The following is a 13,979-nucleotide window of genomic DNA, read 5'->3' on the forward strand; positions in this document are numbered from 1 at the left end:
AATAGAATGATGCAATATAAGCTGTATTTGCACGCATGAGATCCTTAAAAAAATAAAATAATAATAATAATTTAGCCTGTATACGTCCCAATGCTGGGCACAGGCCTCCTCTCATGCGCGAGAGGGCTCGGGCTATAGTCCCCACGCTAGCCCAATGCGGATTGGGAACTTCACATACACCTTTGAACTTCTTCGCAGATGTATGCAGGTTTCCTCACGATGTTTTCCTTCACCGAAAAGCTAGTGGTAAATATCAGAGACGAGCCAGGATTTGAACCCACGACCTCCGGATTGAAAGTCGGACGTCATATCCACTCGGCCACCACCGCCTTAAAAAAATATAAAAGTTATATGGTCTTTGATTTTATTAAGCATCATCGCACGATCATACACGATGGTCTTACACAACTCTATCCTATAGCTTGAAATGATGCTGACCTGGTCGTGTAGACGTAGCCCATAGCTATATTAATTGGCTGTATGCGTTTTTCTTAGTGGATACAATTTTTTTAAGAAGTAAAAAACAATACAGTAATAACTTTTCCGTCCGCTAAAACACGACAATAATGGTTTGAATTTTTTTAAATTTGAGTTTGACCGTAACGAAGAACTTCCCGTACTATTTTTGCTACAATAAGGTGAACATTTCCGAGCATATTGGAGAATTTTTTTTTACCTACTTATACAACGTTGCATACAATACTTTTCCTACGAGTCAACAAAAATAATACTAGAAACTAGACAAGTAAACAAACCAAAAGTATACAGCTAACAAGGAAAGGTTCCCAACTGTCCGGTTTTTATATATTTGATTTATATTTATATATGTTATAGAGTAGTCTAAAATAACGGACACGTATTTTTTTTAGCTGCCCAAACTCAACCTATTGGGAGAAATTGTCCTCCAAAGTACTAAAAAATTACTAAATCTTCTAGCTCCTATAGAAAGTGAAGCTCAAGCAACTTGCTAGTTAATGGCTGGTTTGAGTATATGTTTGAAAGCAGCAAAAAATAATGAGCACGTGTTTTGTTATATTTAGTGCTTGTACATTTTCAGGCGATAGAAAAGTACATAGGAGAAGTAAATTTTTCCATGTTCATGGTTGGCCCTTAGCGCCACCTGCACCATCCCACTAACGCGGGGTAAAGCGGTTAAACCACTAACCCAGTGTCAAATTGTACAGTGTATAAATTACTGGTTTAACCGATTAACCCTGGGTTAGTGGAATAGTGGGCCTAAGTAACCATAAGTAACCTTGTTTCAGGTGAATCCGACCCAGTCCGTCACATACAGAATGTAACAGCCAAAGGGGACTACGGGAAAGAGGCCGTCCTCACATGCCTTATCAGCAAGCTGGAGAAGCCGGACGTCCAATGGATCATCGAAGGGAAAGCCGAGCCCATAATCTATGAGGAAGTGGCTGAAGCAACAACTGCTACGGTTCCTGTTACAGGGTTAGTTTTTTAAATACAGGAGGCAAGCGAGCAGACAAATCGCCTGGTTATGTGCAATTACCTTCGCACATGGACACCCACAACACCAGAGCGGTTACTATAATTCACTCCTGACCGCTTAGCATGACTTGCGTTGTCATAATCTCATGCACGACTCCATAGGTGAAGTCGCGCTAGACATATATGTGACATTCCACGGGAAAAGGTACCTTATGGCGGTTGGTCTTACGTTTCGTATTAGTATTGGAGCGTCGGTAATAACAGCGTAAACGCCGACCGCCATAAGGTACCTTTACCCGTAAGACGTCACATATGCAGTGGCACGCGAGAACGCAACTCATGCTAAGCTGTCTGATTAGCGTCGATCAATCCATCAATTGTTGTTGGTGCTACTAGCCCTTATACGTGAGTGACCCGTGTTATAGGGTAACCCTTTCAAATGGTTACTCTATTATTGTGTTAGTCTATCGTGATCGAAACCACTGCACAATCTATGACTGCAGCCGAAATCTGACTGTAATTGACTAAGGTCAATACGGTTACGTGTGGCTGCGGGGTAAGTGTGGCTGGCCTTCATCCGGGCAAGTAGCAAATCTATGAACTCGCAATAATGCAACGTGTATACAGTGTGTATTTTTTATATAACCACAAACTTAATCTAGACTGTGCTAGTGCTATAAAACGATTCTGAAATATTTTTTAATTTAGTTGTAACTACCAAAGAATATCTATTTTTGAATTTATTTCGAGCGGCAATGTATTCGTACATCATGATCACTTACAGTTGTGACGTGTTGTGTCATTAAATGCGACGTTTTGAGTTAAAACAAAGTAGTGATACATTGCTTGCTGAAATATTTTACATGGAAAAAAGTCGTCAATTGTTTATAAAACCTATGAAAGTGTGTTCATTAAAGCATAAACTTTGATTATGCGGTCGTTCAAAAATACATGCTGTATAGGCCCCAATGTGAAGGCCAGCCACACTTATCCGTATGCTACACTTATCCATATTGACTATCGATTTGATTATTTCCACACATAGGGTCGCCGGTGAGAACAATATGACTGAGACTGAAAATTATACGGCTACAACTGCGATCATGAGTGAATTGACAACTGTGTTGCCATCTACTACGGTTTCTGACGACGGGTTTGTTTTTTCTTTTTGTTTTTCTTTTCTATTTGTTTTTTTTTTGTGATTGGACTAGATATCTACCGCGAAACCGGAGTTTCGACGGAGGAAAATATGCGCAATTTCATATGCAACGATACCCTTTTTTACTAGTTTTTAATTTACTTATCTAATTTGTCAGTTTTTTATAGATATCTATTTGAGTATAAAATATGACTGAGACTGTAAATTACACGATTTCAACTTTGACAACGAATTTGAGTGTAGTGACAACAGCAGTGCCATCTACTACGGTTTCTGACGACGAGTTTTTTCAAGCTTTTATTTAACTTGCTTTGTTAGTATGTATCAAATATATATCTTGGAAGCTAGATTTGACCCACTTCGCGACCTCCGATTGAGCTGAAATCTTGTATACATATGTAAATCGGATGACAATTCAATACTATAATGACATGGAGCTGATCTGATGATGGAGACAGGAGGTGGACATGGGAACTCTGAGATAAAACAACGGTAACTAATTTAGGTGAGAATTAGTTGCCTGTGGTAAGAAAAGTACAATCGGCGATAAAAGGTTGTACCAAGAAATTAATTTTTGCCAAGAACTTATTTTTATCTTTGTCAATCGTAGAGTCCGTCTAAATAAATTTGCAGCGACTTGAACGGAGCAAAGTATGGCTGTGTCATTATAAACGTCATATATTCATAGAACTTGACATGAATGATAACATTGTCACACTTCGTATGTGCAAAATTCCATGCAGAGTTAGCTAAGACTTTCTAGAAACTAGAAAGCTGTTTCCACCAAACAACCGAATATTCGGCATTTTCCCAACAAATTCTTTTTACAAGCTTTTTATTTAATTACGAGTATCTTGTCAATAATTGATACGTATCTATTTGACTATTTCGACATACAGGTTTATCACTAAGAACAATGTGACTGTAAATTATGCGACAACAACTGAAGTTATAACATCTACAGAGCCAACTACGGTTAATGGCGACGGGTTCGTTTTTTTTTTTTTATCATTGTATTTTTTATCTTCCCATATTTGAACCACACGAAACTGGAGTTTTATGACCAACTGAAATACGGTTTCGTTTACTTTTTTATGTTTGTTTGTTTTTTATGCTTTAAAACATTTGGAGCCCGTAGAAAAACGTTCCATTTATACACCAACGTGCCCTACTAAAAAAAAAAACAAGTAGGGTTCGAAATTTGTGCCAATTGACGTTGACGCTTTAAAGTGTTCATAAGATAGAGGAGAATGGAAGAGAAGAACATGTTGTGCCGACCCCACATAACGTGGGATAAGGGCAGGAGATAGAAGAAGAAAAGTCATTCGGCAGAAAAGAAAATCCCTAGACTAACTGTCAACGGAACATTCAGCGCCCTCTGTAATTTTTAACCTCATTATTATTTTGTCGTTTCATCGCACCATGGCAACTTTCGATCGCAAGTAATGTGACTCCAGGAAAACTGAGTAATAGTGAGTTTGGCCTATGCTTGCGGAAAATGTGCAAATTTTTCCGTATGACAACACTCCATTTTAAACTGTGATGATGACGCTTTCAATTGATGTCAATCACCGTAGCCCATGTACGCGAGCAACGCCATGCAGGTCAAATATGCGATTGTGAACGCTTACGCTTAGGTTTTTGTATGCTTTTGTGACAGCTTATATGACAGTCAGAGCCAAAACCCTGAAGAAGAATGTATAGTTTGACTAACAACTGAAAAGGCGATGTTAATATTGAACAATGACGGTTCGAGTGAAATGACTTTTAAAATAACCATTTGTACACTTTACTGCAACGTGATAAGTTCTCCCGATGGTCAGTTAGTTATAAATGTTATAATACTATTAGTACTGCTACAGGACTACCGTATATACCTTTCTGTCCTCTATCGGTCCAAAAACGAAAGAGCGAAAGAGAGATAACAGTACTTCGAGTTTTGATGTGCGCGATTAATCAAGAATGCTCTGTCGCTTCCGCATGTTTAAGGCACACACCAGGGAGCTTCCGCGAAAACCGAAATTCGCGAATTGCAGGCGATCTTTCTCTTTTACTCTCACTAAGACGTAATTAGAGTGACAGAAAAAATGCCTGCAATTGACGAACTTCGATTTTCAGGGTTATATTATAACCCAGTATGCCGCACAGCTCCTGTGACCGTGTGTAAGAGACAATAATGAATATATCGTCAGGTGACAACCAAAACTCACTAATTGCAACAAAAAACACCCATGTTTCGGTACTAGTGTGCTTGGTTTGAGACTTATAGGGTTTTAGTTGTCACCTAATGATATTTAAAATTAGTATTATGGTTCGTACAACAGCCAAGTGCGAGATTGACCAAAAAGTTAAGTAGCAGTAGACGATTCGTGCCGTCCTTGTCACACATTTTAGAGATAAGTATGGATCTTATAGGGATATGTACCTGTGCAGTGTGCATTCTTACTGCCAAGTATGTGCAAAGTTAGCGTGGTCAGTCTACGCGTTACGTCATGAGCATGTGTTGCAGCCATCTGGTTAATTCAGTCAGTTCATCAGTCGCCTAGGCCGATAGATAATCAGTCTGAGATTACCAAATTGGCGTATTGAAAATCAGCTCTTTGAAAATGGCTGGTTCACGCAGCCAAGTGATTTAAATGTAAACTAAAAACTTAAAGAAATGAAATAACATAAGATAAAATAAATTTGTTAGTAAAAAATAAATTTAAAATAAAATAATAACCTAACCGAACATATTCATCAATGTCCAAATTAACTAAATGACTACATGACATTCAGCGATCTGGTAAAACGTTGCGATCAATTACTTGACTGGTTGTTCTTCAGGCAACGAAAAAGCTGGCTAATTTTACCAGTTGGCTGCGACATATGCACAACAACATGAATCCGAGCTGCATTACGCTTTTAGTATGATTGGTCCTTTCGTATGAATACTAACAAAAAGTGTATATAATATGTATAAAATTTGTGGATAATCTTGTCTATTAAAAAGCAGTTTTAGTCACATGATTGTCACTAACTTGCTAATTTGCGGTGCTTAAAAAAGTGAACCGTTTGAAACCACTAAACCCTTTTACTCGAGCAACTACTAAAACTTATTTTTATTCACAGAACCGCGGAAACAACAGTAAAATACGCAACCGAGATCAAAAACCAGTCTTATATCCTGAAAATCGCGAACGCCACAGAAGATGACGCCAGAAACTATACCTGCATGGTCCTAGGGGAATCCAGGACTGAATACTTGAATCTAAGCTTCCCTGGGAAACCAGTTTCCATGAAATCTGATCCTAAGGCGGACTCTAATAACATCGTGCAGTTTACCTTACCGGCGGATAAGAATAAGACGCTGACGCTGACATGCGAGTTCGAGGGTATGTATACACCACAATATCCCCTGCTTTACCTTAAGGTTGACTGGCAGAGAATGCCCTTTGGCATTAAGTCCGCCTTAAGTTTTCTTTTGTGCAATAAAGTTTAAATAAATAAATATACTAATAATAGGGGAGTTTCATCTATCAAACTTAAATTATGAAAGTATGTTATTTATACAGGTATGTAAGTATGTTTTTATTAAAGTATGTTATTTGTATAGGTTTTACCATAAGAAATGTGAATTAAATACTATTTTGTTATAAAACCGTGAGAATAATTTTTAATTTCAACATTTTATTACGTGACCGAAAACAGCGACCACAATTTTTTTCTCGTGAGTGACGTCACTATAGCAGAAACAAGTGTTATATTTGTAACAACGGCGAAAAGTTTGCACTGCACATGTGACGTTTCTCTGTCACTCCACTGCTATTATGACGTCACAAGAATGTTGGCTGCCTTTTTGGCGCGAACATTTATCGTTTAAATTTTAAATTTTTTTCTTCGCATAGCGATTATATTTTCAGAAAAATATAAAAACCAGTTGTCTATTTAAGTTTTACGAACATTTCCAAACTTTCTGACTCGAGGGTCATGACCGGTGGGTCGTTTGTGTGAAATTTGGTTCTTCTTGCGGGCCAAATTGGTAGGTTCGCGGTCCGAATGGAGAATCCTGATCCACACTGTTAACACATTCACTGCCAGCAACGCATTTATGCGTTCACCGTTATACAAAATCACGCTCCCAGTAGATCAGTATTGCCAACCTTTTCGTTTGAAAAATTTAGAAGGAAAATCCCTTGATTCCCATAATAGTACATTACGATACAAGTGCGAAAAATAGGAAATTCGAAACGAGTGGCGATAAATTAAAACACGACCGAAGGGAGTGTTTTAAATCGACACGAGTTGCGAATTACCTATTCGCACATGTATCGTACAACGTTTTACAGTACATATGGCCCTTTAAATGTTCGACACAGTAACGTAATATGCTACTTCTCGCACTAGTGCTATAAAGTAGCCCCATATGTACTGTAAAATATTTTATTTTTGTTATGTACTTGTATAGTGCAATAAAGTGTTTACATATTTTTGGGAGATTAACCGCATCGCTATCTTTGATGTTGCATGCAGTTATGGCATATAGATCGTGTCATTCCCGATGACGCGCGAATTTGACAAATCTCACCTTTAATGGCATGACAATACGAACCAACGTCCTCGTGAATAAGACGATCTAAAACATAAGAAGAGGACCACGCATTCATAAGAACTCACGTAATAATATTGACAATAGCAATCTTACATTATACATGACTGACGTAACATAACGAGACTCAATAATCTGTTTCAGTAATCAGCCTTTGTTTTTTTTGAAAAACCCTTTATTAAATATGTTCAGGTCATATTAGGTCAGGTTATATAGATGTCACATACTGAAGAAAAAGTGACCACCAAGCCGTCCAGCGGAGACCAGATAGCCAACGGAAGGCTTGGCCACTTTTTCTTCAGTATGTGACATCTATCACAGTATTCACCGTTTATAGTTTATATATAATAGTGTGAGTACTTGAGAAACGCAAATTAAAATATTTAGGGCCTGTTTCACCATATCCAAGTAAAATCCTGAATAAGCTACTTGCCACTTATCTGACGAATAAAGTCATTATTGGCGTTTCACAGTCTTCAAATAAGTTTTAAGGATGACTCACGCTAGACCGGCCCGTGCCCGGGCCGAGGCGTCTGACACGTCATTTTCTATGACGCCTGATTGGTAATCACTTGGTGCTTTCCGTAGAAAACGAAGCGCCCGGGGCTCCGGCCCGTTCTAGCGTGAGTCATCCTTAACTGGTATAAAGTGCTAAGTTTTTTTGAAGTGAAAACTTCTTTAGCGGCGCTGTGCACTTTTTGTGATGGAGAATTTTTTATAAACTCGCGATAGGGCACGTGACCGACAGATTCGTGAGACGGACACGTGACCTGATCGAATAACTCCATTATGGTTCTAGTAATGATGATGGTGTAAGAGTCGTTGAAATTATGGATGGAAGTTGATTTTTCTGAGAGACAAGCTTTTTAATGTTAAATAATTGTAATAGTTCTGAAGTGTTAAATGTTTAATGTAATATAAATTGTCATGTTTGTGTACGATAGCGCAATAAATGAATATTGTATTTTACCACATACATGATAGTACTTTTATACTGATAATTAAAGCAATTCGTGCAAAATGATTCCCTAACCATTCCAAAATATCAAAAATGCACAACGTTAATATTCAAGTTTTCACTTCTGCCGGCACTACCCGAGTGCAACCCGTTGTTTTTTTTATTATTTTGCTAATTAGCTATCTGATACTTATCTTGGACATTATGAAACAGGCCCTTAATATAATAATTTTATTTGTTCGCTAAGATATGATTTGTATCTATTTATTATTAGCATGTAGTTATCACAAATTACATTGTTAAATAGCATGACACTATTCATCGAACACACTCTTCCTTAGGGAAATATGAATATATGCCTATATTCATATTTAGATTAGGCATTGCAACACTGGGGAAATAAGCAACATTTTACGTACACATACTTTGTTTGAACAAACAACGAACGAACTGAGTAGGTAGTGTGATTTAGATGTAAACATCTTATTGAATATAAGCTTGGATGCTGTATTTGTAGTAGGAGTTGTAGTTACTCTTTATTGTACAAAAACCTATACAAAACTATATGAAAAGTTAATTACAAAAGCGAACTTATCACTATGAGAAATCTCTTTGAGTAGATGGGAGGAAACAGTGAGAAAAAGGTGACAAACGCACCCTATTTCTTCTTCGTTTGCCTTTTTTGGTTATAGGTCTTTAAAAAAATAGTGTTCGGCCTCGACATTGCCAATATAAATCTTCACCAAATATTTACCATGACTTTATATGTAAGAATAAAAAATGGTGGTTAAAATTTGCGTAATTTCTGAAATTTTCCTGCCCTATTAAGGGTTAAGGATGGTATTCTACGTGTCAAATTACTTGGTTCAATGTGTATGTACGGAATACCACCTTAAAGTAGCTACCTCACCCTTGTCACAGTCATATAGGCCCTGTAATTTAAGCATCAAAAATAGTCCTAGAAATTCTGATTAAGTACAAAATATACACCACTAAAAACATTTTATCATTAGAAATAGCTCATGTATTGTCGTTAAGAGGGTTTTTTCGCAAGGACACAAGGATGCTCATCCATTTATTCTACATTAAACGTTTTACGTAATTTATATCGTTTATAAACAATAGTCTTAGATCAAGAGCTGAGTAGAGTAAATCTGAAATAAATACCCGGTTCATACATTTAAAGTAAAACTTGGCACTTCGGTGGATAGTTAACATCTTGTGTGCATATAAGTGACATTCAATTAATGTTCAGGGATTCAATATAATATAATTCTAAAATATATATAGAAATTAAAATATGCTGTATTTTCCCTGACGCCTCGTTATGTGTTTAAAAGAAAATTGGACAGCTTGACAACTGTATCTTATTTCAAATAAAATTTTGTTATTAGTTGAAGGATCTAAATAAATAAATATTATAGGGACATTCTTACACAAATTGACTAAGTCCCACGGTGTGCTGTTGGTACTCAGACAACGATATATCTAATATACAAATACTCGGAACAAATATCTATGCTCATCACACAAATAAATGCCCTTAACGGGATTCGAACCCAGGACCATCGGCTTCATAGGCAGGATCACTACCCACTAGGCCGATCGTCAAAGATTTAGAGTTGAACCTACAATTATTGTTTTTTTTTTATTCATTAAAAGATGGAATACTTGTGCCAATGTAAACTTTTGGGCATATTAGTGACGTGAAAATAAAGTAGGTAGTTTTCATTTACAGAAGAATACCTGCTTATTTTATTTAATCATCATATATAATATATATAAGAATATAATATAAAATATAAGAAAAATATAATTTATATTTTTCTTTACAGTCTACGACCAAACTGAGATCGAATGGATACTACAACGATACAACGAAGAAGACATCCCTTTAAATGGGACTACGACCAAAAACATGAAACAACTCATCAGCACTTACAGTACACAGATATCAAAAGAATCATTCAATATCCAAAATGGCACGCATATATGTCGAGTTTGGGATTCCCATGGATACAAAAATCTAACCACTAGAATACATGTTAAAATCATTGCTCAGCCCGTGGTCACAATAACATTTGCTAAGCCTGTCAGCTCTTCGTCAATCTATTTAAACTGGACGGTAAAACAATACAATTCTGACATTAAAAGATACGAATTGACATATAAAAATACTACGGACACTGAAAGGCACTTCAGTCCTACGTCTATCAATAAAACGGCAAATTTCTATGTCCTGGATGGATTAGCGAAAAACACCACGTATGAGTTAAAACTGAAAGTAGAAACTGGTGCTGGGAGCAATCATGATGAAGTCTCCAATCTGACCACATTGCCGAAAGACCCTGACTTCGTTCCCAATATTTCCATCAATGGATTCACGGCACGTTCGATGACTATTGGTCTGAGTGCCCCACCAAGTGACATAGCCGAGTACGTACATTATTATCAGCTGGAGGTGTGGAAGAAAATCGACAAAAATAACACAACAGAGAACGCAGTTCATATTAGAGACGACAGGAACTTACCGTACATGTTTAACAACCTCGATCCGCACACAACCTACGTTTTTAGGGTAAAGATTTTGTAATTAAAAAAAATGTTTTATTTAATTTTACTAACAAAGGATTACCCTTTCAGCATATGTAAGCATGTTAATTTAAGTCTCCAATCATCTTTTTTTTTACACTAAGCGCTAAAATCATTAGGGTAATCCCTATAGTGACTAACTTATTCTTTTATGGCGTTCGTTTGTCCCTAACCGGCATTTTGACGTCTATTAGTTAGAGTATGGCAAAGTTTTATGAATAAGACGTTACCTTTTAACCTGTTTTTATGGGGGTAATGGGGATAGTCATATGGAACGGTTTACCAGTTATTTAGCTGTTCACTAGGTTACCCATTACAAAAGGTTTTCCCTTGAAAAGTAAGGATAAGGTATTCTGGTTCCAGATTGAGTCAAAATATTAATCAAAATATACCCTTAGCGTACAAAATATTGGATAGGTATATTTTCAAAAGCCATTCTGTTTCAGGCGAAAGCATGCTTTGAATACGGCGGCAACTACAACTGCTGTGGGAACTGGTCGAAGGAAATGGAGGCGTTGACTATGGACGGGATACCCAACGAGCCCAACAACTCCGTCATCTACTGCGACTTCTCGGTGGAGCAGGGGTACTACATGAACCTCACGTGGGAGCAGCCCACCAGACCCAATGCCGAGATTAAGGGATACATGGTGAGTTAAACCAGAAAATCAAACAAACAAAACAAAGTTCATCCTCACTTTCTCGACGCGTGGCAAACCAAAAACAAGCGGGCATCTCGCTCGTTTTTGCCCAGAACGTGCAAGTTGCGGATTGACACCTTCTGAGGTGTTTCCCTTGCGCTATGACATGGGGCTCTTCAAGAAGCAGGCATTTAGGGTTCTCAAAGGATGGCAACGTATAAGTGGCTCCTCCGATGTTGCTTATGTCTATGGGTGGCGATGATTGCTTCCCATCAGGTGGCTCATCTGCTCATTTGCTGCCTATTACATAATTTAAAAAAAACTAAGAAATGGAGGCGTTGACTAGGGACGGGATACCAACGAGCCGAACAACTCGGTCATCTACTGCGACTTCTCGGTGGAGCAGAGGTACTACATGAATCTCACGTGGGAGCAGCCCACCAGGCCCAATGCCGAGATTAAGGGATACATGGTGAGTTAAATCAGAAAATTTACTGTTTGTAAGAAATGGAGGCGTTGACTATGGAGGGGATACCCGAACAACTCTGTCATCTACTGCGACTTCTCGGTGGAGCAGAGGTACTACATGAACTAGAAATACTCACAGATAAATACTGAGTATTTACTCAATACAGAATGCTGTGGGTATAAACTATTTAGTGCTGAAAAGGTCATATAAATTTGAAATATAGGTGTATTGTACTCAAAATTTGTAAGAAATGTATTTTTAAGGGAGGCACTCCATACAAGTAACTAATTGTCACAAAAAAAAATGAAACCACCAACGTGTTATACATCATTTAACGGGTTCTCGCCATACTATTTCGGTACCGGGAGAATTCCGTAATTTGCACCGATATTGGCACTCTTGGCAGTGATAATTTAAGGCCATACTTAATGTCAAATTTGCGGGCGGCTTGGTTTGAACGGACTTTATAATACAAATACGACTAGAGATACAATAGATAGCCTTTCACATACAAGGTCGAAAAAAATGGAGGCTTGGACTAGGGACGGTATTTATACCCACCGACCCTAACAATTCTATCATGGACGTGGGAGCATTATGGCCTAAACGTCTAACCTTTTTGCAGATGGAGGTGACGGGCAACTCGACTTATATCGACCGGTTCGGCAAACTGAAGGTGGACACATTCGGACCGCTCACCAAATTGTTCACCAACGAGACGTTTCTTGCTAGGTAAATTCTCATTATATTTAACTATCATAATTTAGTTTAGTTAATTGACCATTGGTGAACCTTACTGCGACATGATAAGGTATAAATTGAAATAGATGATGAAGAAAAACTGACCAAGCTAGCCCCTAAATGCCCGAGGCTGGATTGGAATAATTTGTTTTGTTCAGTAGGCCTACCACATGATTGGCGCGACAGTATCTCGCGGCGAGATAGATTACCCGTCTTTTTCTATGTTAATTAAAGAGGGACGGGTAGTTTATCTCGTCGCGAGATTCTGTCGCGCCAATCATGTGCTAGCCCGGCAGGAAAGGTATACCAAATAGTAATTGATTGTGCATGAAGTGTAATAGAAGAAAACAACGTGCCTCCGAATTTGACAGCTGTCTGTTTGCATGTTTTGTGGTAACTCCAAATAATCTCAGACACCATCAACCTAGAACTACCGCATTCTATATGGGGTCATACAGCTACATGTAACTCAGCCCTTTAATTTTGAACTTTGTACCACTTTGTCCATGAAATAAGTCCCAAAATAAATATCTGTTTCTATGAATATTTAAACTCCTCAGGGTTCCAGATCTGAAGCCCAACATGAACTACACGGTGCGATTGATGGCGATGACACGGTCCCGTCGCCGGGGACAGGAGAAAGTGGTCAACTGCACCACGGGCCGAGGCCCACCCGACTTCCCACCACGACCAAGCTGGCGCAAGGTAATATTGGATCCTGACAGTAGCCCCTCTGTCACCGCGGTACCGTGTAGTCACCGTGTAGGAGAAGGTGGTCTGATGCACTAACAACCACAGGGTTTCTCATTGGTGATCTTTTAAAAACGAGCTGCACTGTTCATATTCTATATATGTTTGCAGGTTGAAGAGAAAAAGGGGGATACTTCTGAATATTCACTCAGAGTACGAGTTCCCCGTGTTCCAGAGCGAAACGGACCCATTTGTTGCTACAGGTACGTAAAGTTTCCTTTAAACATTCATGTTGTTATTCATCAATGTCTCTTTCGTTCGCCCATTTTCGTTCAAAAATGTCAGAGCTCAGCCGTATTGGTCATATTTAACAATTCCAACGATGGGTCTAAAATGGGAGCTTATAAGTTTTTAATAAATACACTTGGGCTAAGTTGTACCATCAGCCGTAAAAGTGCATGGCGACTTTATCATTCAATTCATTCATAATTTCTCCATGCAAATTCGCAGCTACTCCGAAATGTATGGGTTAATGTCACGAAATGAAGACATGAAGTTGCTCATTTATGGCTCCTTACCTGACTATAGGTCTATAATGTTTTTCACATAGCTTGGGCTCTGTGACAGCTGTCATCTCAATACAATTTGGCATTTTAAGGTTAGAAATTGTATTGAGATGACAGCTG

The 13,979-nt window shown here is 38.2% G+C and overlaps 1 protein-coding gene across 1 annotated transcript in view; it reads left to right on the plus strand.

Annotated features, from left to right (window-relative positions):
* Positions 1 to 13,979, plus strand: part of LOC133530709 (tyrosine-protein phosphatase 69D) — a 54,849-nt gene that overhangs the window by 10,937 nt on the left and 29,933 nt on the right. Inside the window, exons 2-10 of the mRNA XM_061868730.1 lie at positions 1,266 to 1,455; positions 2,501 to 2,608; positions 3,514 to 3,603; positions 5,726 to 5,988; positions 9,996 to 10,738; positions 11,199 to 11,402; positions 12,488 to 12,594; positions 13,164 to 13,308; positions 13,465 to 13,556. Of these exons, the coding sequence (XP_061724714.1) occupies positions 1,266 to 1,455; positions 2,501 to 2,608; positions 3,514 to 3,603; positions 5,726 to 5,988; positions 9,996 to 10,738; positions 11,199 to 11,402; positions 12,488 to 12,594; positions 13,164 to 13,308; positions 13,465 to 13,556 (1,942 nt within the window). The remainder of the gene's footprint in view (positions 1 to 1,265; positions 1,456 to 2,500; positions 2,609 to 3,513; positions 3,604 to 5,725; positions 5,989 to 9,995; positions 10,739 to 11,198; positions 11,403 to 12,487; positions 12,595 to 13,163; positions 13,309 to 13,464; positions 13,557 to 13,979) is intronic.

The sequence above is a fragment of the Cydia pomonella genome, chromosome 23, assembly GCF_033807575.1.
Source record: "Cydia pomonella isolate Wapato2018A chromosome 23, ilCydPomo1, whole genome shotgun sequence".
NCBI classification, from domain to species: domain Eukaryota; kingdom Metazoa; phylum Arthropoda; class Insecta; order Lepidoptera; family Tortricidae; genus Cydia; species Cydia pomonella.